The 26,807-nt window shown below is 49.6% G+C and overlaps 1 protein-coding gene across 1 annotated transcript in view; it reads right to left on the bottom strand.

Annotated features, from left to right (window-relative positions):
• Positions 1 to 26,807, bottom strand: part of LOC142312750 (polycystin-1-like) — a 258,417-nt gene that overhangs the window by 178,721 nt on the left and 52,889 nt on the right. Inside the window, exons 6-7 of the mRNA XM_075351738.1 lie at positions 25,441 to 25,621; positions 7,689 to 7,879 (exon numbers count right to left, since the gene is read on the bottom strand). Coding sequence (XP_075207853.1) covers positions 7,689 to 7,879; positions 25,441 to 25,621 — 372 coding nt within the window. The remainder of the gene's footprint in view (positions 1 to 7,688; positions 7,880 to 25,440; positions 25,622 to 26,807) is intronic.

The raw sequence follows: 26,807 nt of genomic DNA on the forward strand, positions 1-26,807 counted from the left end.
GAGCAGAAGGGGTGAGCGCGGTGTGCTGACACCCTCCTCCCCGCCCGCGACAACTTGGCGTCACGAACAGGATCTTACCGCTCTGCCGTCTGGTAGAGGTGCGCCTTGTTACCGCCGGAGGTATCCGGCAGGAAAATTTCAGAAGCCGCCATCTTTGGCGCGAAAAGTTTCCGCTCGAGCGTCTTCTCGAGCAGTAGAGGCGCGAAGGCCAAAACCCCGCCCCGAGAGAGGAGGGGCCGGAAAGAGCTAAGGGGGACGGAAACAAGATGTCTGCGCCCGACGGAGCCGCTGGAGGAGCGGTGGTCGCAGCCGCAGCGGCACCCGCGGATGGGAATGGGCCTGCCCAGGTCCCGGCCGTACTGGCAGGAGGTGCCGCGGCCCCCGCGCTCGCTCAGGTCATGCCGTTTTCCTTGCCCTATGCGCCTGGAGCTGCCTGGCTACCGCGGTACGACGGGAAACCGGATGCCCTACAGGCCTTCCGGAAAAAGCTTAACCCGTTGCTAGAGCTGTACCCCCTGACTGATAAGCAACGTGCAGCGATAGTGCTAGGCCAGTTAACCGGTGCGGCGGAGCAGGAAGCAGAGACTTGGGCCGAGGGAGACCGGCTCTCTGTAGCCACCATCTTCGAGAAGCTACAGACTGCCTTCGAGACCCGGACTGAAGCTGAGCTGAGGATGCAGTTTTACCAGTGCCGGCAACGAGCTGGGGATAGCATTCGGGACTATGCTCTACGTCTGCAGACAGCCCTCCGCACGCTGAAGCGGGTGAACTCTATTAATGAGGCGGATAGCAACAAGATGTTAGTGGAGCAATTTGCGCAGGGGATGAGGTCCCCTGAGGATCGTAAACAACTCCGGCTGTGCGCCCTGGAACACCCTGATGTGGACTTTGCTGTGTTAAAGGAGCGGGCTATCAAGGCACTACAGCCCCCAGCTGCTGAAGTTCTGGAACCCGTCCCGTGGCCCATCGAGACAGCTCCCATTGTGGCGGCCCCAGCCAAACCAACCTCCTTAATACCTGCAGCCCCGAGCAGCACAGTGGAAGAACTGGCAGCCCAGGTCCATCGCATGGACGGAGACCTTGCCAAGATCCTTGCTGCGCTACAACCTCTGACCAGATCTCAGCCTCCAGCGCAGATATAGCTTGCTGACAGTCCCGAAGATGTTCCCTGGATGCAGCGGAGAAGCGCTAACAACCCGCGGAGCAGACCCCCAATCTGCTACAAGTGCCGTAAGCCGGGCCATTATTACCGACAGTGCCCGTTAAACGAGCAACCCCTGGGGCCCCGGGCCAATCCTCAGGAGTAGAACACCGTGGCCCCCCGGACTGGCGAGATCGATATGTCGGGGCCCGCCCTATCATCCCCGTGGCTGTGGACGGCATACCAGTGATGGCTCTCTTGGACACTGGATCACAGGTAACTACCATACCGTACACGTTGTATCGGCAGTATTGGGCCACAGACGAGCTGGCGCCTCCAGACAATAGTATAAATTTGATTGCCGCTAATGGACTTCCATTGACCCAGGTGGGGTATAAACAAGTGGCTATGACAGTGGGGCAAGCTGAACTGCAACACCAGGGTATGATTGTGATCATGAATGAACCCAGTGATCATAACCCGAAAATAGTGCTGGGAACCAATGTGATGGAACACTGCATGGTTGATGTGTTGAACCTATTGCAACAGCTAGCCGCCACAGCGGCGGGGAGCCGGCAGAGGGCTGTGCAGCGGGAGATCCGCGCCCTGATGTACCGCCAGCATGTAAGCTCAACCGGAGGGGAGATTGGTGGAGTGAGAGTGATGGATGTTGCTCCATTGACTGTGCCCCCTAGGAGTGAGATGATGATTTGGTGTAGGGCAGCAGTAGGGCCTCAGGGGCGTGACTACCCTGCGATGATGGAGCCCATGCCTTCCGAGCACTGGCCCACTGTAGTAGCCGCCCGAGGGCTGGTAGATGTGAAGAAAGGGAGAGTGCCCGTGAGAGTGTTGAATTGTGGGGAGGAAGAAGTCAGGCTCCCCCGGTATGCCACCATTGCCAAGCTGCTCACCCTGGACCCTCACACTATCCATGAAGCCAGTCCATCCACACTCCCACCTACCGTCAGCACTCCCCCACCCCAGGGGGACACAAAGGAGTGGCATCAACAGTTACATGTAGGCACTGATGATACCCCTACACATCACAGGGCAGGGGTATACAGGGTGGTGCAGGAGTACGAGCAGGTTTTCAGTAAGCACCCCCTAGACTTTGGGCAGATCAAGGGGGTCCAACACCACATTCCCACGGGTGAACATCCCCCTATCAAAGAGAGGTATAGACCTATTCCCCCTGCACATTACCAGTGTGCCAAAGATATGTTGAGGAATATGAAGGAGGCAGGGGTTATTCGGGACAGCTGTAGTCCCTGGGCCGCTCCGTTGGTACTGGTCAAGAAGAAGGATGGTACCATGCGGATGTGTGTGGACTACCGGAAAATCAACCAGATAACCCATAAAGATGCCTATCCCTTACCTCGTATTGAAGAGTCTTTGGCTGCACTAAGAACTGCAAACTACTTCTCGACCCTTGACCTCACCAGCGGATACTGGCAAGTGGCTGTGGCCCCGGAGGACCGGGAGAAGACCGCCTTCACCACCCCGATGGGGCTCTGCGAATTCAATAGCATGCCGTTTGGGCTGTGCAATGCCCCCGGGACCTTCCAACGGTTGATGGAGTGCTGTCTGGGACATTTAAACTTCGAGACCGTCCTGCTGTATTTGGATGATGTGATTGTTTATTCCCAGACATATGAAGCCCATCTGGAGCACCTGGCCGAGGTGTTCGCGTCCCTTGCCAAGTACGGGATGAAGTTGAAGCCCTCAAAATGCCACCTGCTGAAACCCAGGGTGCAATATCTAGGGCATGTGGTGAGTGCGGATGGTGTCGCCCCCGACCCTGAGAAGATTACTGCCATCCAGAGCTGGCCGAGACCAACTACAGTGAGGGAAGTAAGGCAGTTTCTGGGTCTGGTAGGGTACTATCGGCGCTTTATTAAAGGGTACACGAAGATGGCTGCCCCCATGCAAGATCTCCTCGTGGGACAGACCAAAGGTGGTAGACCCATTGGAGCCCCACTGTTGTGGGAGGACAAGCATGAGGAGTCCTTTTGCCAGTTGAAGGCGGCCTTGACCGGAGAAGAGGTCCTGGCGTACCCTGACTATGGGCGCCCGTTTATCCTCCACACGGACGCCAGTAACGTGGGGCTAGGAGCGGTCCTCTCCCAGGTCCAAGATGGAAAGGAGAAGGTGATTGCCTATGCTAGCCGAAAACTCCGGCCGACCGAAAGGAACCCCGAGAATTATAGCTCCTTCAAGCTTGAGCTATTAGCGTTGGTATGGGCTATCACGGAGCGGTTCCGCCACTACCTGGCGGCAGCAACCTTCACTGCGTTTACGGACAACAATCCGCTGACCCACCTGAACACGGCCAAGTTGGGCGCGCTGGAGCAGCGGTGGGTAGCTCGGCTAGCCAACTATGATTTCACCATAAAGTACCGAGCTGGTCGTGTCAACATAAATGCTGATGCCCTCTCCCGGATGCCCCATTTGTCGGAAGAGGGGTGCGAGGATGACGACCTCGAGGAGATCGAGTTGCCTGCGTTTCACCAGCCGCCTACTGAGAGGGTACAAGTATGCCAGCAGAGGGTAGATCTGGACCCGCGGCCCAGTCAAGAATGGCAGGATGCCCAGGACCAAGCGCCGGCTGTCCGCCTTGTCAAGACTCTGGTGGAACAAGGCGCCATGGGAATAGACCCTGGCGCTCCAGCCGAAGCCCAACGCTTGTGGAAAGAACGAAAACGGCTCTACCTACACCAAGGGAGGCTGTGCCGTGAGCTGATCAACCCAAAAACCCATGAGAAAATATGCCAGTTGATTGTCCCTCAAGCTGAGGTCGCTACTGTCCTGCGGCCATGATGGAGCTGGCCACTTCGGGTGGAAAAAGCTGGAGATGCTGTTGAGGGAGCGGTTCTATTGGAGTGGGATGCGTGAATCGGTGGAAGCCTGGTGCCGAGAGTGCGGTCCTTGTACACTGAGGAGAAAGGACGAGACTAGCCAGAGAGCACCGTTACATCCCATCGTTACCCATCAGCCGCTGGAACTGGTCGCCCTGGACCATGTCAAGCTCACCCCTAGCCGAAGTGGGTACACCTACGCATTGACCATGGTAGACCACTACTCAAGATTTATGGTGGTAGTCCCCGTTAAGGACCTAACTGGTCGAACCGCTGCTCGAGCGTTCCAGGCTTATTTCTGCCGACCCCATGGGTACCCCGAGAAGGTGCTAACTGACCAAGGCCCGGCTTTTGAAGCAGAGGTGTTTCACGAATTCTGTCAGTTGTACGGCTGCAAGAAGATCCGGACCACTCCGTACCACGCCCAAACCAACGGCATGTGCGAGAAAATGAACCACTTGGTCCTGGGGCTCCTCAAGACGTTACCGCTGGAAGAACGGAACATGTGGCCGGAAAAGCTACCTGACTTGGTCGACATGTACAATAATATCCCGTCCAGCTCGACGAAATGCACCCCAGCGTATTTGATGAGGGCTCGGCCTGGCCGCCTGCCGGTGGATCTGGAGATGGGGTTGGAAGCTCCGGAAGCACTCCCTTCAACGGCGGAGTGGGAAAGTCGGAGGAGGGCACATTACCGGCAAATCCAGGAGTATGTGGAGAAAAACCTCAGTCGAAGTCGAGAGCAGCAAGAGCACCGGTTCAACCAGAAGGCGCCCGCAGGTCCTTTCCAGCCAGGAGATGTGGTGCTGAAACGGAAGAGAAAAACCCACAAGCTGGATGATCAGTGGGAGCAAGTCCCTTATGTCATACAACCCACAGAATGGGGAGATGGAAAAACCTACCAGATCAGTCGTGACCAAGGGGGCACCCTAGCCACAGTTTCCCGGGACCATCTAAAAAAATGCCCCCCAGCGCTGAAGGCAGAGGCTGAAGTACCGATTCCTCCACCAGTGGAGAAGGCAGCAGAGGTAATCCACACTGTAATGGGTGACTTCCCAGCAGACTGGCCTACACAGAACGGCGCGGTGATACTTCCAGTGATACTGTTCCCACAACCCGTGGATGAAGAAGTAGTGGAAGCGGTTAACCGTGAGCCAGAACCAGTGCCAGTGCCCAGGGATGAACCTGTACCCAGCCCCTCTGCACCTCCGCCTGCTCCACACTATAGCAGGGAGGAGGAACCAATTGTTCCCTCTACCCCACTGTCTAGCACAACTGACACCGGGCCCCGAAGGTCCACCCGTTCCAACCTAGGTAGACCCCCACTTAGGTACAGGGAGACCGTTCTATGAGTAAAAGGGGTCCGCAAATGTAAAAGAGTGTTGTTGTTGTTTGAAAGTTTGCAAAAGAATAATAAGGAAAATGAAAATTACCGAACAAGTTACCTGATTTGCTTTGTGATTTGAACCGGCAGGAGCCGGCACCGTTGTCCCCGTGGGGACCGTTTAAAGTTTATTTGCATGGGAACTATCCATGGACAAGCCCGTGAACTTGCAGGGCAACCACAAACGTTAAGTGGCTTGTAAATATGTTGGGTACGTTACCGTTTCCGCAATACCGTCTCCGGAGAGGCAGGTTGGAGGGAGGGCCCTGAGCAGAGCAGGCCAGGGCCCAGCCACCAAAGGAACCGGTGGCCACCCTCTGGAGGGGCAGGACAGATCCCGCTCGGGTAACTTGTGCTGGACTGTGGGTCAAGGGGTGCTGCCTGGGTTTTAGGGGCAGCATCAGGGCCAGGTTGCTTGGGTGGGAGAGAGCGGAAACCGTGACCGTATACCGTTGCAACGTTTAAGTAAATGTGCCTCCCGTCTTGGGAAGAGTTATGATTAAAAATGTTATTTATGTTTTCTTAACCTTGTTACCCCTTTTTACAGAAAAATAAAACCGGTGTAGGACGGCAGCCCGCGGACGGTCTGCATTTTGCTAAGGGGGAATGTGTCGCCCTGGGCAAGCCAGGGGACACAGGTCACACACCACCACACCCCACACTCCAGGTAGGCACATCACAGCTAACCTACAAATCCTTGTTGCCTTCCTCCAGGAGTCTGATGATGCACACCAGGGGGTGGGCCAGGCGGTTGGCTCCGCCCACCAAGGAGCTCACAGCTCTGGAGGCAGGAAGAAACCAGGCAGTTGAGTCCAGGAGGAGGAAGTGGAAGGAGTAACAACAGAGAGTTGAGCTCAGGGAGGAGCAGGAGTGAGGAGCTAAGTAGAGGAGTTAAGTGAAAGTGAAAGTAGTAAAGGAGGAAAGCAAGTGAAGTGACAGAAGAGAAAGAAAGCCTGAAGGGTCCAGCTTTGTGGAGGGCCAGAACAGCAAGGTCAGCAACGGCGGTGACTGTCTGGAGGGGGACCGTTTGGAAGTTCCTGGAAGGACCCCGTTGGCTGTGTGCCCGGTGGTCTGGAGCAGTGTTCCGAAGGACAGTCAGCACCAGGGCAGGGGCCTCTCGGACCCCGGCAAGGCTAGGAGTCGCCAAATTTGCCGAATCCATCAGTGACGGGGACGCAGCTCCCCCAACAACCAAGTCCCGATTGAAGGCAACAGCCCAACCCGTATTGGAGAGACACCGCCACCGCCACGGCACCAGTTTCTCAGGGCCAGCGCCTGCGGGCAAAGTGTAGAGCTCCTCCGGCCCAGATTGCAGCCGGGGAGCGGGTAACCGGAGGGAATCCACCGATACCACAAGTCAAACAAAGGTGCAAGGAAGAGGGACATCACCGTCACCTACCGGGAGTGCAGGTGCAGCCGTCTGTGGGACCGTCCTACCAGCCATTTGGTTTACCGTACAAACTGTGTCCACGTCTCAGGCTGAGTGAGTACCACAGTGCCGCAAGGCACAGCGCTGCCCCCGCGTCCCTGCGCCCACCGGGCCCTACACTTTACATCTCATCACTGGGCCCCGGGATCACCAACCCCTACCCACGGAGGGGCAACACAACACCTGGCTGCTCCGCATCACCATCCCCGGGACCCCCATACTGAGCAGCGGTGGTGCAATCACCACAACCGTGGGTGGCGTCACGAACTATAACAATCCCCACACCCAACAAACCCCCTTTCACTCACGGGCGAGGAGTGTCGCTCGAGAAACCCCGGGATCCGGCCCACAGCTCGAGCCACCAGGAGCAGCTGCCGGACCCGAGCAGAAGGGGTGAGCGCGGTGTGCTGACACCCTCCTCCCCGCCCGCGACACATGCACGAGATTTCAAGGAGCTGGCGGTGACGTCTCACAGGAGCAGAATAACACAGAAGAAGGGCCGACTAGTCGGGGGATCTAATGCCCCATCGACTAGTCAAAACCCTAATTAGCATAGGAACAGGGCAATTTGTAAATCTTTTTTTTTTACATTGATTTAGTAAATAACATTATACAGGGCTGGTTAGGGAGGGAATTTTGACATACAGGTATGAATGCTGTTCGGTTGAAGGGCAAACGGGACCTGTCTGGTTCCCTTTAAGTAAAGAGCAAGGGCAGCAAACTGAATATTTCCCCTAGATGATGTAAACTAAAGTCACAACTTATGCCGTGTGCAGCAGAACTGCCAGTTTGCATCATTCTATACAGTCTATGCAAATTACATAATCAACGATTCCCTATAAGTACCTGCAAATAGAGGTAGAATAATTTGATACTGACCACCAGCTCTACTTTGACACAATGATGGAGCCTTCTCCATGCATGAACTTCTCCGATAGTTTTTAAAAGGTATCAATGGCAAAAGTATGCACTCCTCCTGTACACTCTGGTCACCTGAAGTAGGCACAGTCATGGAAATCGTGTCATTTCGTCTTAGAGACTGTGACATATTTATCCAAACTGGAAAGTATCTAGAAGAGAAACATCTGTGAGGGCTCATTTAAATGTCAGACTTTCACGCATGAGTTCTATCAGTGTTTTCCACAGAGAGAATTTATACCTTTTATAGTCTATGGGGTAGTTGCATTTTTTCACACAGAATGGTCGACACCAAAACACGGAGACATGTCCGATTTGATACGAGTCTGTTAACAAACTCGCCAATGCAAATGTTACGGTTCGGCGTTCCCCTGAGTCTCAAACTGCTCCTGTCCAATCTTTGTCTCCTGAGTTGGAGTAGGCCAACTCCGCAGCACCACCTGTCCGTCACTCTAGGTGTCTTAATGAGAGGTTTCAGTATCTAGGGTCTTAAGCCATCCTGAGCCTAAGTCCCCAATTTGCCCTACAGCGCATGGCTGTTTGCAGTGCATCAAGCATGAAAAATATGGGGGTTTAGGTGCTGTACTGCAGTATATCAAGGATCAGTCAATTCACAGTCATAAAGACGATGAAGCTCCTGCACCTCCCTATCACTTGAATGTATGCATTATTATTCACAGAATCAGAATTCCAATCATATTTTCTATGCTCTTCAGCACTGTACTAGCACACCACATTCAGATTTGGCCTTATTGTTCCTATCTGCAATGATGAGTGAGTTGTGTGCTCTGAACACCTATACTTAAGGGAACCTGTCATGTGTAAAAATGCTATTAATCTGCAGTTATGGGGTTAATCTACAAGTCAATAGAATTTAAAACCGACACGGCACCTGCACATTGAACTCCGCTGCCAGAAGGATAAAAAACTTTAATTCTCCCTGCAGCATTGGCGTTTCAGTCATAGGGGAGGGGCTGGTGTCAGTTCAGTTACCACTCTGTGTATTGAGAGCGATAGCTGTATTCACGCCCCCATTACTTACTGACAGCTGGTTCTAAGGCCGAGTGGTTGTCCATCAGTACGTGGGCATGGTTACAGCCGTCACTCTCAATTCACAGAGTGGTTACTGAACCTGCGCTGGCCTCTCCCCATTACTGAAATCCAAATCCCGCCAGGAGAATTAAGCACCGAGCAGCTCCAAATGCTATAAATTTGAAGATTAACCCAATAACAGCAGGTTAATAACATTTTTATATGTGACAAGCAGTGATGGGCGATCCCAATTTGCAAAGATCCGGGATTGTAGCGATCACATAGTGATCGTGTACACAATCCCGATCACGAGCTTTCCTGGGAAGCTCGTGTTACAGATTGGGCCCAGGAGTATAAAAAAGCACATTATTAAAAAACATTATGATCATATACTTACAGGTCCCACGACGCGTCGTGCAGATTGTGTCTCCCGGACGCTTCTACTTCCGCGTCCGATCATTGCTGTGCCCTCCCGGTAACCACCAGTGACTAAAGGACCTTCTGTGACGTCATAGCCATGTGACCAGTCAGGTGTGAATGTTGTATTACCTCATTGGCTACAGACTGGTCACAAGACTATGACGTCAACAAAGGTCCTGTAACTGAACTTTCATTGTCACTGTGCGATTGTCGCATCGCATCACGGCGCACACTCTCCCGACAGGAACGGGTCATCTGCATGTGTTTCCATGCAGCTGAGGCGCTCCTGTCCGGAGAGAGTTAGGTGCGGGGTGATGCAATGTGAGATGCAAGTGCAATCATACCCTCACTGTCAGCCTGCTTCTTTCTCTGTACAGAGCAATGTAGCAGAGCTGACAATGCTCTCGCTGCTTCTCACACTGTATAGACGCTGTCTGTGCAGAATGATGAAGCAGAGCTGACAATGCTCTACCTGTGGATTACGTTGGACTAAGGATTTTTTTATAATAAAGATGGAGTCTCTAAAATTTTTTTTGTTTTATTTCTAATAATAAAAATTTCTCTGTGTTGTGGGTTTTTTTTTTACTGTTTACTAGAAATCCATGGTGGCCATGTCTAATTTGCTGTGACACCATGAATTTCGGGCTTAGTACCATCTGAGAATACAATGAAGGCATTGTACCTAGGCCGAAACGTTATTTTTGTTTCAAACCTTTGCACGAATAAAAGCAGATCAAAAGAAATATACATTCTCCTTTTTCCTTGGTTACATATTGTGTGCCCGAGCTTCTATATATTTTACAGTCTATACAAAGTGAGAAGCACAGAGAGCCATGTCAGCTGTGCTACATCAAGCAAGCTGACAGTGAGGGTATGACTTGTGCAGTCTTGCATTGCATCACCCAGCACCTGACACTTTCCGGACAGGAGCGCATCAGCTGCATTGGAACACATGCAGCTGACCCGCTGCTGTCAGGAGATTGTGCGCCGTGATGCGATGCGACACTCGCACAGTGACAATCCAAGTTCAGTTAACAGGACCTGTGAGACGTCATACCCATGTGACCAGTCTGTAGCCAATGAGGTAATGCAACATTCACACCTGACTGGTCACATGGTTATGACATCACGGAAGGTCCTTTTAGTCAGCGGTGGTTACCGGGCAGCACAGCAATGATTGGACCCAGAAGCAGAATCGGCTGTAAAATGCATACTGGAATCAATTTACAAATTGTTCAAATTTGCCAGGATCTGTGAATTTCATTAAAGCACCAGTCCAGTGTTTTTTTTAATGCATTACTTGAATGGTGCATAAAATCTAAGCCCCCTGCCCCCTACTCACTTTCCGGCGGTTTCATCTTCTATTACCGCCGCTTTGGTCGGTGTCCGGCGATTTGTGATCTGCAGGCAGCTCCAATGTTTCATGGACCGTGCCTGAGGTCACAAATCAATACATCTCTATGAGAGCTTAGTATTTGCGCTCACACAAATGTATTCAGAGCTTGTGACACACAGTACATCACAAAAGTGAGTACACCCCTCACATTTTTGTAAATATTTTATGATAGCTTTTCATGGGACAACACTGAAATTATGACACCGTGATATAATATAAAGTAGTCAATGTACAGCTTGTGTACCTGTGCCGCCCCTGCAGTGGTCGAACTGCTCGGATCCAGGGGTTGCTGCTGCTGTGGCTCGAGGGTCTCCGGACCCGGGGGCTTACGGCCATTTCAAAAGAAAAGGGGAGTATTTACAGGGGATAATAGTTAGTGACGCCACCTGTAAGGGGAGTACCGCCGCTGCCGATGGGAGTACCCGGGGAAGATGGAGTGGAGCAGCCAGATGACGTTCCCTCCACGGGTAGGGGAGGCCCTGGGACTCTGAATGAAGGAGGTGGTGGGGAGCGTAGTGCAGAATTGGAAGCAGGGGAGGACCATGTACTCACTCAGACGATGTTGGCGATGGAAAGCAGACTCTGACAACAAGGTAAACCAAGTCTCTGGATGCCGCTGCCCTCTTGGGGTAGCCAGTCCGAGTATTCATCCCCTATAGTATTGCCGGGTGGTCCGGAGCCTGCCTCCGTACACAAATTTGAAGTGTTCTGTTGGCCCGTTGGCATAAAGCTGTCCGGGCCCCGCTCCCTACTGTTTGTAGTGGAGCTGTGCTCTCAAGTTCTCACGCTTGGGATTTCCGTGGGCTGCTTGGGTTGGAAAGCCCTATCCCCCTCATTGTGCTAGTGCCCCTAATCTCTGAGCTTCTTGGGGACAGTCCATAAAGTCACTCTCCTCCGCATTTTAATTGCTGGGTTGCCTGAAGCTACTCCCCAACCTAAAGTCCAGTAACCCTCCATGCTCTCGGTCCCGGACCGGTTATTAGACTTAGATGCCTCCCGTCCTCCCAAATTGGGTCCAGGCACCCAGCCTCAATACCCTGCGACCGGGTCTCTGACTCCTCTGGTCCCAGACCACCGTCTGCGGGCCAACCCGTAACTCTCCGGGAGCTCCAACTCCCAGCTCCTCACTCTTTGGGAGCTACTACTTCTCTGACTAAGCTTTGCTCTCCACTTCCTCTTACTGACTTCCTCCCTCCCACCAGCTTGCCTGACCCCTAGGTGGGTGGCCCTATTCCAGCTCAGCAGCCCACTGGTGTGTCTGGCAGGGTGTGGTGTGAGGTGTGGTAGGGATTTGGATGCGGATGGAGGCAGTACTATAGGTTGGGAACCCAGAACCATGGGGAGTTGAGTCCTGCACTAAGAGATAAAGAGCGTGCAGTACCCTGTGACACCCTGACTAGTCCAGGGGCATCACATAACAGTGTAAATTTGGTGTGCCCTCTAAATAACGAAACACACAGCTATTAATGTCTAAATTGCTGGAAGCAAAAGTGAGTACACCCCTAAGTGAAAATGGCGAATTAGCCATTTTCCCACCCTGGTGTCATGTGACTCATTAGTGTTACAAGGTCTTAGGTATGAATGGGGAGCAGGTGTGTTACCTTTTGGTGTTATCACTCACAAACTCTCATACTGGTCACTAGAAGTTCAACAATTGATATATTAACTCCCCCCTTCCTTTTTAGATATATAGCTATTAATCTACTTTTTATTCGAGATTTTTCCCAATCTTCACAAAATTTGACACACCCATTTTTATATATATATATATATATATATATATATATATATATATATATATATATATATATATAGCTTTTAAATGTATGACATTTAAAATAAATTCATTTAAATAAAATAGTTGCCTACGGGTCATAGGGTTTCTAAATCCATAAAACATCTTGTATATACTAAAAGTGCTGCTGCACAAGACTATGCAGGAGTGATCAGTTGCTGCTAGCAACATTTTTTCGCCTAGTTCAGCTACTGTTTACTAATAGGGGCACAGATACCTCCTTTTTGTATCTAGGCATAAAACATCCTTAAGCTATGTGCCCACGGGAGATTAAACCTGCGGATTTATCTGCGGAAAATCCGTGGATTTTCCAGATAAATACGCAGGTTTTAGCATGTACAGACACTCGCCATGATATCCTATGGGACATGGGGAGTGCTGTGTCCATGCTGCGGATACGTACGGCTGCGGAACATGCTATGGATGTCCCACAGCCGCACGTAATTGCATGTCAATTATTTCTGCGGAATTACCTGCGGAAAGCCCATCCCTCCACTATGGAAATAGAGGCCGGGACTTCTGCAGGTAAGTTGCATGAATGTTAGCAGGTTTACCACAGCTATTTCGCTGTACTACCGCAGCTAAAAATCGCTGCGGATTCCGGCGAGCTGCTGCGGGAAACCTGCAGATGTACCTGCGGATATATCCACAGGTACTAAGTCACTGTTTTTACACCCCTTATCGCAATACAAATCACAATGGGCTGATCCATTCATCTGCAGTATGTTTGCGATCTCATCAGGTACATACTTTTTTTTGTGTGTGTGCGTTTTTTGTTGTTATTTTTTGATTTTTTTCTTTGTTCCATTCTTGTCCTTTTAGATTTTACTTTCATAGTGCAAGTTACAGATCGCTCTTTTTTTCTCAACCAGAAACCACTAATCCAAGTAGCTCAGTTGGCTTACATACTGATACACAAAAAAACTTCCATATCACAGTGGGGTTCTAGACCACAGACATACTTTTTAAAAATTATTATTTTTTGTTTGCTTGTTTTTAATAGTTTCCATATCAGTACAATTGTACAGATGCAAAGTTTCATTTGCGTGCTTTACATATTTATTGCTTGTATCATATCAACTATCTATGTATATAATGGAGATGTTTTGTGTTCTCTGATACTGTTTTATCTCACAGTGCGCCCTTTTTTTCAAAATTGAAGGGGCGATGCTTTGAGATACCTGCTCCCTATATACCCAGCTGTGTACACCTTCCTGTATTTGGGATTTTCCTAAGGAATGAGATGGTTCTCTCTGAAACATGTAGAAATAAATCGCTATTGACCTACTCCTGGATGTTTCTCTGACTACGGCAGCGAGGCAATCATATCCATTCTTCTTCTCCTGGTGTTTGCTGTTACATTCGTGGGGCTGCTGCAGCCGTCATTTTCGGTCATTTCCAGTTGGTTGTGACTCTCAGAACCTGCCAAGGTGAGCATATCTAATTTCTTTTATCATCCTTTCTCAGATAAAACCATAGGTTGAGCTTTTTTTCCTCCACCTTACTGCATCTAGAAGTTCAACATGGCACCCCATGGCAAAGAATTGTATGAGGATCTGAAAAAAAGAATTGTTCCTCCATATAAAGATTGTCTAGGCTATAAGAAGATTACCAACACCCTGAAACTGTGCTGCAGCATGGTGGCCAAGACCATACAGCGGTTAAACAAGACAGGTTCCACTTAGAAAAGGCCTCGCCATGGTCATCCAAAGAAGTTGAGGGCATGTGATCAGCGTGATATCCAGAGTTTGTCTTTTCAAAATAGATGTATTACTGCTGCCAGCATTGCTGAAGAGTAGAGTTGAGCGTGGTTCGCGGTTCGAGGTTCTCCAGTTCGCGGCTCTAGTGATTTTGGGGGCTGTTCTAGATCGAACTAGAACTCGAGCTTTTTGCTAAAGCTTGATAGTTCTAGATACGTTCGAGAACGGTTCTAGCAGCAAAAAGCAGGGCTTTTTACAGCTACAGTGTGCAGGAGCCATCGCTGGCAGCCTGCCAGAAGCTGGTAACCAAGATAAACATCGGGTATCCAAGCAAAGCACTTTGGTTAGTAACCCGATGTTTATCTTAGTTACGTGCAGGAAGCCCACACTTCCCCGCTCAGCTCACTCCGCCCCCTCCTGCACGCGGCATGTACACACACACACACACACTCACACTCACCTGTCCCCAGCCAAGCAGTCCACGACACTGACGTCCTCAGCGCCCCCAACTTCGCACTCCGCCGCCAGCACACATGGCTCCGCCCACCTGCACTCTGCACACATGGTCCCGCTCAGCTTACCTGCGATGATGAAGTCCCGACCTCAGCGCTGTCACTGTCCTATATGGCCGCCGCTTGTCACATCACCTTCTCTCGCTTACGACCAGAGACTGACTAGCGGTTACGTCACGGGCCGCTCGAGATACTTGGCTGTGAAGGCGGCGGTCATTGAACTCAGTGGCAGGTGCTGTCAGCAGTGCAGGAGATCAGCGCAGGTAATGTACATCGCTGACAGCAGCACTTGTCATCCCCTGCAGTGACCTGGGCTGACCCATTGATGTTAGCTCAAGTCACTGCATTGCTCTCCCAGCCAATGGGGAACATCCTGCTCTTCATTGACTGGGACAGTGTGGATCGTCATGGCAACCCCTTGGATTACACCAGACCTGGATTTGTTTTTCTTTCTAATAAATTGGTTAAAGAGGGAATGTATTGGGGAGTGCTTTTTCAAACAAAAATGTGTTTGTCGTCTATTTTTTTTTATTACTGACTGGGTTGGTGATGTTGGGTATCTGATAGACGCCTGACCTCACAAACCCCAGGGCTTGATGCCAGGTGACATTACACATCTGGTATTAACCCCATATATTACCCCGTTTGCCACCGCACCAGGGCACGGGATGAGCTGGGGCGAAGCACCAGGATTGGCACATCTAATGGATGCGCCACTTCTGGGGCGGCTGCGGCCTGCTATTTTTAGGCTGGGGAGAGTCTAATAACCATGGACCTCCCTAGTCTGAGAATATCAGACCCCAGCTGTCTGCTTTACCTTGGCTGGCGATCCAATTTTGGGGGGACCCCTACGTGTTTTTTTTTTTTAATTATTTATTTAATTTAAAATAACAGCGTGGGTGCCCTCAGTTTTGGATTACCAGCCAAGGTGAGGCTGCCAGCTGTGGTCTGTAGGCTGCAGCCATCTGCTTTACCCTAGCTGGCTACAAAAATAGGGGGAACCCTAAGTCATTTTTTTTTTTCATTTTTTTGGCTAAATACAAAGCTAAGCACCCCTTAGTGCCACATGAAAGGCACCAAAGGGTGCAAAAATACAAAATGCAGGAGAGTGGGACATTATGTGTCTTTCTGCCATTATAATGACAGAAAAGACTGATATGAAGTGCACAAGCACAAGAAAATCACCAGAGCGCTCTACGCTGTGAAAAGCAGTAGAAAATGGCACTGGAGTGAACATGTGACCGCTTCATGTAGGATGAAGCTATGGATCCTGGGTAAATTTATGTATTTTCCCTCCTTCAGTTTTTTTGCAGTACACAAAAAAAACGGAAGGCACACGGATGACGAATCGATGACATACGGACCGTCTACGGAACGGAAACGGATGCCACACGGATGCACCTGTGAAAAAAAACGGACTGTTTTTTGCAGACCGCAAAAATGGATCGGTCGTGTTAATGTAGCCTTATTCTGATCTGCCGTTTATAAACAGCAGGCAGAAATAAGTGAATAACGCCCCCCAGCATCAGAAAATCTCCGGGGTTTCAGGGCTAGCTGAGACCCTGGAGATCATGATTCAGGACGGTTTTTCCGGTCCCCGCTCACGTGATCACAGGTATACACCGTACACCGATGATCACGTTACAGTAAATGACAGCGCCGGTAAAAAATTATTTATCTCCCATCTGGCATGAACAAACATGATAAATCTCCTCCCCGGTCCCCTCCGGTCCCCCGGTGTCGCCAAAGTGCCCCCCCTGATGCCCTCCCAGAAATCCAAGATGGCCGCGCGCACAGCAGCGCGCCGGCCGCATTCACCTTACTCCTCTGATTTCTGTCGCATGTGCCATGACACATGCGACAGAAAACTCCTCCCCAGGCCCTGCCAGGTCACCCCCTATGACCCCACCGGTGTTCCTCGGTGTCCCACGGTACCTGTGCAGCGTTGATCCCCCCACGGCCCTCTCCTTCACAATAGACGCTGCCGCATGCACAGAGCGGCTGTCAGCTCAGCTTCCTGTGTTCAGACACAGTGAGTGGTGGTTATGCATCTGTAAGCTAAATGGGCGGCACGGTGGCTCAGTGGTTAGCACTGCAGTCTTGCAGCACTGAGATCCTGGGTTCAATTCTCACCAAGGACACCATCTGCAAGGAGTTTGTATGTTCTCCCCGTGTTTGCGTGGGTTTCCTCCCACACTCCAAAGACATACAGCGCTATAGAATTAATAACGCTATATAAATGAATAAATTATTATTATTACTGCAATGCCCTGCTCATGAGGTAAGGAACATAATTGATCAGGAGAGCTATATACTACATTTCCAAATGGAGAGATTTGCTTTTATAGTTTCCCTGCTGAACGACTACCAGACATGAGAGTCCGTTATACGCCACAAGAAAACACATCTAAATAGCGAGCTCTGTTGTTAAGTATTCATTCAGCTGGATAACTGTACTTAAAGGGGTATTCCATCTCCAAGATCCTATCCCCAATATAGCAATAATATCAGCAAATACCAATATTTGGAAATGTAGAATAGTTCTCCTGATTAGGCATGCCCTTACCTCATGAGCAGGGCATTGCAGCTTTGGTAGCAACCATTACGACATGGACTCTGCTGCTGTGGACCCGGGGAGAGTGAGTGCAGATTCATTGCACCCACACTCCTCACATGAAGGGTCTGCACTCCTAGAAAATGGGGGATACGTTCCCTGAGTGTCTCCCCCCCATATTCTAGACAGTCCAGAGTCGTCGTGGGACCCTTTTATTTTTTTTCTTACAATAAATTGGTGAAAGAGGAAATGTTTTGGGGACTGTTTTTTCAAATAAATTTCTTTTGTCTATTTTTTTTTTGTTAGTACTGATAGTTTATGATGTTGGGTATCTAATAGACGCCATGACATCACAAACTGCTGGGCTTGATCTCAGGTGACTTTACAGCTAGTATCAACCCGATTTATTACCCCGTTTGCCACTGCACCAGGCCACGGTATGAGCTGGGGTGAAGCGCCAGGATTGGCGCACCTAATGGATGCGCCACATCTGGGGTGCATTCGGCCTGCTATTTTTAGGCTGTGAAGGCCCAATAACTATGGACCTTCCCACCCTGAGAATACCAGACCACAGCTGTCCGCTTTACCTTGGCTGGTGATCCAATTTGGGGGGGACCCTACTTTTTTTGTGTAATTATTAATATTTATAAAATAATTATAAAAAAAGAGCCTGGGGGGACCTCCACATTGGATCCCCAACCACGGTAAAGCTGCCAGCTGTGGTTTTCAGGCTACAGCCGTCTGCTTTACCCTAGCTGGCTATCAAAAATGGGGTGACCCAACGTCATTTTTTTTTTAACTACTTTTTAAATAGAAAAAATTAATGGGCTTCCCTGTATTTTGATTGCCAACCAAGGTAACGGCAGGCAGATGGGGGTGGCAACCCATAGCTGTCTGCTTTATCTGTGCTGAGAATCAAAAATACCGCGGAGCGCTACGTCATTTTTTTTAAAGATTTATTTTTACAGCACTGTGATGTCCAGCAATCAAAATACAGGGAAGTCCATTTTGTTTTTAGTTATTTAAATAAATAATTAAAAAAAATATATATGGACTCCCGCTGCATTTTTTGTATTGCTAGCTAAGGGTAATCCAAGCAGCTACTGGCTGCTAACCCCCACTGCTTGGTGTTACCTTCACTGGCAATGGAAAATCCAGGGAAGCATTTTTTATTTTTTTTGCCAAAAAACTACAAAAAAAGGACGTGAGCTTCGCCATATTTTTGTATGCTAGCCAGGTATAGCAGGCAGGTGCTGGAAGAGTTGGATACAGCGCCAGAAGATGGCGCTTTTATGAAAGTGCCATTTTCTGAGGCGGCTGCAGACTGCAATTCGCAGCAGTGGGGCCCAGAAAGCTCAGGCCAACCTGTGCTACGGATTCCAATCCCCAGCTGCCTAGTTGTACCTGGCTGGACACAAAAATGGGGCGAAGCCTACGTCATTTGTTTTCTAATTATTTCATGAAATTCATGAAATAATAAAAAAAGGGCTTTCCTTTAGTTTTGGTTCCCAGCCAGGTACAATTAGGCAACTGGGGGTTGGGGGCAGCCGTACCTGCCTGCTGTACCTGGTTAGCATACAAAAATATGGCGAAGCCCACATAATTTTTTCAGGGGGCAAAAAACTTCTGCATACAGTCCTGGATGGAGCATGCTGAGCCTTGTAGTTCTGCAGCTGCTGTCTGTCTGTATGGAGAAGAGCAGACAGCAGCTGCAGAACTACAAGGCTCAGCATACTCCATCCAGGACTGTATGCAGAAGTTTTTTGCCCACCAAAAAAATGACGTGGGCTTCGCCATATTTTTGTATGCTAGCCAGGTACAGCAGGCAGGTACGGTTGCCCCCAACATCCAGCTGCCTATTTGTACCCGGCTGGGAACCAAAAATATAGGGAAGCCCGTTTTTTTTTAATTATTTCATTTCATGAAATAATTAAAAAACAAATGACGTGGGCTTCGCCCCATTTTTGTGTTCAGCCAGGTACAACTAGGCAGCTGGGGATTGGAATCCGCAGCACAGGTTAGCCCAAGGTTAGCCCAAGGTTTCCTCTGCTGCGAATTGCAGTCCGCAGCCGCCCCAGAAAATGGCGCTTTCATAGAAGCGCCATCATCTGGCGCTGTATCCAACTCTTCCAACAGCCCTGAAGCCGGGTGGCTTGTTGGGTAATAATGAGTTAATACTAGCTTTGTTTTACTAGCTAGTATTAAGCCAGAGATTCTTAATGTCAGGCACAGTTGACCCGGCCATTAAGAATCTCCAATAAAGGGTTAAAAAAAAGACACCACACAGAGAAAAAATAGTTTAATAGAAATAAATACACAGACACATTAGAGACTCCATCTTTATTACCCCCTGTCAGCCCTCCACGATCCATGGTCTTCTGTCTTTCTCGTTCAACAAATGCAGCTCTGCTCCATCACTGCTGCATGGGGGAAGACACTGCTTCCCGTGCAGCCTTCACTCCGTGAAGGCTGCACGGGAAGCAGCGTGCAGCCTTCACTCCGTGAGTGATCAGTGCTGCTGGCTGTTAGCGGTAACAGCGGTAACGCTGACAGACGTGTTACCATAGCAACGGTGCTCCGATCATGTAATTCCCGGAGCCGCGGTTAGCAGTGACGTCACCGCTAACTGCGTTGCTATGGCAACGGTGATCTCCGTTAATGACCGGCTGTGTCAGCCGGTCCCTAACGTAACGGGGAGTCGACCGTGTGCTAGAGCATGTCGCCGGTACACGGCGATACACAAATGTGCACCGTGTACCGGAGAGTGTAATGACAGGACCTAGGACAGGACATGACGTCAAAGCCATGTGACCAGTCTGTAGCCAATGAGATAATAGCCACGTGACTGGTCATATGGCTATTTTGACGTCACGATAGGTCCTGCATCACTGCTGGCAGTGCTGGTCACCGGGAGGATTCAGCGATCATCGGATGGAATAGCGACAGGAGACAGAGTGCAGGAGGGATCGCGGGGACCGGTAAGTGTTATGGCAATGTTTATTAACTGTATGTGTACATTTAAAATGCGTTTTTATGTGTTTGTGATTGCCTCCCATTATTTCCTATTGGTTCGAGTTCGGTTCGTCGAACGTTCGCCGAACTGAACTCGAACGAGACCTCCGTTCGACGAACCGAACTCGAGCCGAACCACGGCCGGTTCGCTCATCTCTACTGAAGAGGTTAAAGGGTCAGCCTGTCAGTGCTCAGACCATATGCGCACACTGCAGCAAATTGGTCTGCTTGGCTGTTGTGCCAGAAGAAAGCCTCTTCTAGAGATGATGCACATTACCCTATGGCGCTGAGGATGAGACATAAAGCTTGTGTTTTGGGGAAATTACCCTTCTCAGCTCTGGGCAGAATAAATCTCATTAAAATACGACTGATGCCATGTATTTTATGCAGAATGTACTCCATACTTGGATTCTTGGAGATTTCTTCTGGAAAAGGGGAATCCCTAGAATTAAATTTGAAAAGCTAAAGCTGCCTAAAGATCAGAGTGGATTAGCACTGCCACATGTATGGGCATATAAGTTGGCTTCCCAATTTCAACATTTTAGAGACTGGGCTCTGAAAGGGACAAAGAAAGCATGGGTGCTTATGTGACGCCCTGGCAAAACCAGGTAGTCACAGTTAGGTCCCCGCATTACACCGTTCCCTCACTAGAAAACACATTGCCAACCAGAAAACCCTAGTCACCCCCCTTAGGGAAAGATAGACACACCAGTGGGCGTGACCAGGTGGTTGGGACACGCCCACCCAGGGGTCCAGACAGCCCAGGGCGGGGAACACAGTCAGTCCAGTCAAGTTGAGTCTGAAGTTCAGTTTGGAGAGGAGTGTGGGCTGGAGCTAAGTGTAGCTCCAGCAGAAAGTTCAAGTTGGACGGTACCAGGGTAGGAGCCCTGGTGCCACTGGCTAGGAGGCTGACGGTGGTCTCCGTCAGCAGGAGATGGGAAGACGGCTCGGCAGAACCAAGGTGGACCGGGACAGGGTTGTAGCCCGCCGGTACCGACACGGGGAACCGACCCGCCAAGCATAGCAAAAAAGGGGGGTACTCGGACCCTGAAGCCAGAAACCGGAATCAAGCGGACTGGTTAATTAACCGATTGAGGCCAGGACTAGAGGTCCTGTCCCACCCATAGTCCCTCATAGAAGACAACAGCCCACCGATTAGGGATAAGAGGTCACCGCCAGGGCCCATAGATCCCACGGGCCAGCATCTGCGGGCACAGCTCCTTAGGCCACATCCAGCCGGGAGCGGATTCCTGAGTTTCACACTAGGAAAGTCCGCCTTACACAAAGCAGTGCAGGAAAAAGATAGAGACTACCAGCCAGGTGGGGGACCTGAATGCAACCGGCCACGGCACCGGCCACCATCAAATTGGTTTACCAGAGACTTGTGTGTTTTACTAACAGTGAGTACACCAGCACCCCCTGCGGTCGCTATCCACTGCACCAAGCCACTGGGTCCCGGGGCCACCATCCCTGCCCACGGAGGGGTTAACAACTTGCTGCACAACATCTCCCCCGGGTGCCCCATAACAGCAGCGGTGGTGTCCCACCTCACCACACACTGTGGGTGGCGTCACAAACTTATTACGCCTAGCCCGTACATCTACGTCCCCCCATTTCTTCGGCGTGTCCGCGAGACCCCCGGGTCCAGAGACCCTCAAGCCACCACCCCAGAAGGCTCGGACCCGAGCAGCGCCGGCTGCTAGCACGGGGGCGGCACACTTATGTTGAAATATTTGGGTGAGGTGAACATTTGCTGGAACTCTTGGAATCCCATACATTTAAAGCCATTTTAAGATGTTACCCTACCCTCCTGATACATAAAATCTGGAGGGTCTTCAAGAAATGGTTGGGAATGCGGCATTGTACTAAATATACTCCCATCTGGAACAACCCTGGCTTGATGGCATTACAGCATTTGGAGGGGTTTGGTGAGGGGAGAAGGTAGGATGTGAAATATCTGTACAAATTATACGTTGATGGACATTTTTGCTCTTTTGAACATCTGAAACAGGAGTTTAGTTTGCGCAATTTTGATTTCCTTAAGTACGTGCAACTGAGACACGCAATAAGATCCCAGGAAGTTGTCTCTGACCTCATCATTTTATCTAATGGGTTATTATATTTTGTGGTAGAGGCCAAAGCCACTAAGGGTATTATTTCTTTATTATATAATAACTCATATTTCAAAAATAGTGGGGGATCCTATGGCTCTAGTTAAAGCAAATTGGAAAAGAGATGTGGGTCATGTCTCTTTGGAAAAATGGGATGATATTCTAAAATCAACAGGAAAGGTTTCGTTCAACATGGTCCAAAGAAGATCTCAACTGTTTCATATTTACAGAGTCTACAGCTCCCCAACGGGCAGTGTGGTCTTAGAACTGATGACTGCTGTCTACGTTGTGGGATAGAAGTGGCAAACCTAATCCATATGTTTGGAGCATCATCGCATTTAACTAAGTATTGAGAAAGGGTTGGTAGACTAGTTATGGAGATTTATTGCATTCAAATCCCACTTAGTCCTAAATTCTGTGTCTTGAGTCTGTTAGGGGATGATGGAAATGTGACGCCCTGGAATAGCCAGGTAGTCACAAACACATACACACACACCCTCCCCTGGTTAGACAACAACAGTCAAACAAAATCCTTGTTGCCTCCTCCAGGGTCTGATTTCCACACCAGGTGGGGCGGAGCCAGGTGGTGGCCCCACCCACAGAGGAGTTCACAGGCCTTGAGGCGGGAAAAGTAACAGATTAGAGTTGGAGTTGAAAGTGAGAGGACAGAAACTGTTGGTGTCTGGGTAGGAGCCCAGGCACTGTCAGCAAGGTCGGCAGACGGTGGTGGCCATCTGCAGGAGTTGGCGCAGGTCAGCGGAACCGTAGGACCGGGGACGGGCGGTGTCCTGCCGGTACCAAGCCGGGGAGCAGATCTGAACCAAGCACAAAGGCAGGGCCATCAGACCCTGACCAGGGTCACTACCAAATCAGATAGTGACCGGGACCCCAGGGGTTTCCTCACACCCAAGACCCGACAGAAGGCAACAGTCCACACAGTGAGGATAAAAAGCCACCGCCATAGGCTAGAGATTCAAGGGCCAGCGCCTGCGGGCAAAACGGGCTCCTTCGGTACATACAGGCTGGGGAGCGGACTACCAGTGGGAAACCATCGGAGTCATACAATCTACAATGGTGCAGGGAAAGACAGCCACCATCAACCTGTCCGGGGAGAGCAAAGACACTGCAGCCGGCTGCGGGACCCGTCCATCCAGCCGTTTGGTTTACCAGAGACTCTGTGAATCTGTGCCTGAGTGAGTACAACAGTGCCATCCGGCAGCGCGCCGCGCTGCCTCCGCAACCCTGCACCCCAGCTACCCTGCCTCCCCGTATCACCACCGGGCCCCGGGATCACCAACCCCTACCCATGGAGGGGGAACCAACATACTAGTTGCTCCCTGCCATCGTTTCCGGGATCCCCATCACCAGCAGCGGTGGTGCCCATTATCACCACGACCTGTGGGTGGCGTCACGAACTATCTCCCCAAACAAACCAACCCTTTTCACTCGTGGGCGAGGAGCGCTGCTCGAGTCTCCGGGTCCGGCCCACCGCTCGAGCCACCGAGCAGCAGCAGCCCCGGACCAGAGCATAGCGAGCGCGGCCCCTCCGCCCGCGACAGAAACTCTTCTCCATTTCAGTTGGGCATATGTAAGATATTCTACCAAACTACGAAATCTATTGCCAAGCATTGGTTGGCAAGTGTTTCTCCATCAATAGATGAAGTTACTGTATAAGGAGTCTGAATAACACAATTTGATGGAGAAAAAAAGTTATATGTTAGCAATGGGAAATAATAGGGGGATTTGATCAGATGTTCAGCAGTGGTATCTGAGGAATTGGCGAATGATGTGTTTTTTAATTTACCGATACTTTAATGAATATATTTTATTTGTTCTACTGGGAATCCTTTTGTTAATTGCACACTTGATGGGGAGGGTGGGGTTCATTTGGGGGAAATGGGGATAGGGGAGGGAAATTGAATACTGTTTAATCTCTTTTAGGTGAACAATGCTTGTGTACGCTTATTATTCTTAGGTATAATGTTCATGTGAAGAGTTTATTCTGATATTGTCATTTGGTATAATATTGAACAAAAGCTTGTTGATTTAACAAAAAAAAATAAAAAAAAGATAAAAAAAAGATCATGCACAGGAAAGCCTGCAAACAGTTTGCTGAAGATGAGCAGACTAAGGTCATGGATTACTGGGACCATGTCCTGTGGTCTGATGAGACTAAGATAAAACTTACTTGGTTCAGATGGTATCAAGCACATGTGGCGGTAACTGGCTGAGAATTACAAAGACAAGTCTGTCCTGCCTACAGTCAGGCATGGTGGTGGAGGTGTCATGGTTTGGGGCTGCATGAGTGCTGCTGGCTGTGGGGAGCTACATTTCATTGAGGGCACCATAAATGTCAACATGTACTGTGACATACTGAAGCAGAGCATGATCCCCCTCCCATTTGGGAAACTGGGCCGCAGGGCAGTATTCCAACATTATAATCCCGAACACACCTCCAAAATGACCACTGCCTTGCTAAAGAGACTGAGGGTAAATGTGCAGGACTGGCCAAGCATGTCTCCAAACCTAAACTCTATTGAGATTCTGTGGGGCCTCCTTAAACGGAAGGTGGAGGGGAGCAATCATCCTCCAGCTCCGTGAAGTATGTAGGAGTGGAAGAAGATTCCAGTGGCTCCCTTGATGTTCTAGTGAACTCATGCCCAAGGGTAAAGGCAGTGCTTGAAAATAATAATGGCCACACAAAATATTGACAATTTGGGCACAATTTGGACATTTTCAGTTAGGGGTGTACTCATTTTTTTTGCCAGCGGTTTAGACATTATTGGCTATGTGTTGAGTTATCCAGAGGGCACACCAAACTTACACTGTTATACAAGCTGTACACTGACTACTTTACATTGTATCAAAGTGTCCTATCTTCATTATTATCCCATGAAAAAATATAAAAAAATATTTACAAAATGTGCAGGGTGTACTCACTTTTTTGATATACTGTAACTTGTGGCTTCCGGCTAATCAGAAGTTGCTGTCACTAAATGGCGCCGTTGCACTCTAGTGGCGTCAGTAAAAGGTGAAGCCGCTGGAAGGTGAGTATATGACAGGTAGAATGGGACTTACATTTAAAGTGCCACTGCAGGGCTAAAAATACAAATAGTGGAGTGGTTCTTTAACTCAACGTCAATTGATTGATTCGATCATCTTTGTTCCTTGTGCTTCTTACCCAGAAAAAGATTCTTGTACAAAGGACAGTTGATCCATTGAGGTTATGTATGCAAGATCACCTCCAGGGACTGAAGAACAACGGCTGCGAGCAGATAACACTGACTCTTTCACATGGCTCAACCAATAGCAGTGCAAGTCACCTTTGAAAACCCTTCCTCCACGGGGGCATGATGATTCATCTGAAAAAGAGTATGAAACATGGATGATTGTAAGAGAAAGTAATACTACAAAAGATACATTTCAGGGGATAACAGGACACATATGGCACTTGCCACTGACACATGCCGCCCACTAGGAAAAATGTAGATAGGACACATGCCACTCATACATAGGACTATTGTGCAAGGAGATGGAGAAGTGAGAAATTCTCACAGCTAAATACGTAGAGCGATTGCAAGCGAAAATTGCCATCTACTGGTCAAAGATTTAAGAAAGGGAAAGAAGTGTATCAGTAGGAACTGTAAAGCAAAACATGTTTTCAGAAAGGAAAGGATAGCAGGAGACACCAAGTGGTAGCTGCATCTCAGTTATTAATGATAAAAGACCCAGGAGTGCAGAGAAGGAAGGAGCTTGGCTGATAGCCGCAATCATCAGCACGACATAAACCAATGAAGTGGGGTCTCAGCCTTAAGTAGAAAGGAGTGATTAGCAGAGGAGAAGTCTGCAGAGAAGAAATAGAGTGGACTGGCTGACCAGAGGAAATAAGAGGATCGCCTAGCCAGAGGAATAGAGAGGAATGACTGACCAGCGGAATAGAGAGGATTGGCTAACCAGACAAATAGAGAGGACTTGTCAAGGTCATCTCCCTGTTTTTGGTGACTAGTGACAGCTTTCGGGCTGAAGCCTCTCATCTCCATCTGGCTATCTACATATAAATGTGGTTTTGTTTCCTTTGGCTAATGTCAGTTTTGTTGTTGGCAGATTTTCCAGCAGTCCCTAGCTGAGTCCTTCACCTGCAGAAGCTTTGTAGTCAAGCCCTTCAGGTTTAAATAGAGGTGTTACCCAGCAATCCCTGCTGAAGATACAAACTCATTTGTACACTGGCCCCCTTGGTGGAAGGAGTTGTGTTGAAGCGTTCCAAGAAGTCAAACTTCATCCTTTTGTGTTGCAGTTTTTCCTCTGTTTGTCTCCCCTACCCTCTTGTCTTGTGGGTCTAGTGTACCTCACTGGCCTCTCACTAGTCAGGGCATCTATAGGGTTTACCGGGATCTCAGGGTGCTGCTCAGCGACGATTGCGGAGACTGTATAGGGACTGGCTAGGAGAGTAAGGACAGCTACAGGTGAGGATAGGAGGTGTCCATCTACCCTCTATCTAGCACCAGGGCCCACCATTGTTATTATGTCCCGGGGTTCCCCCCTTGTTTG

Source organism: Anomaloglossus baeobatrachus, chromosome 5, assembly GCF_048569485.1.
Source record: "Anomaloglossus baeobatrachus isolate aAnoBae1 chromosome 5, aAnoBae1.hap1, whole genome shotgun sequence".
NCBI classification, from domain to species: domain Eukaryota; kingdom Metazoa; phylum Chordata; class Amphibia; order Anura; family Aromobatidae; genus Anomaloglossus; species Anomaloglossus baeobatrachus.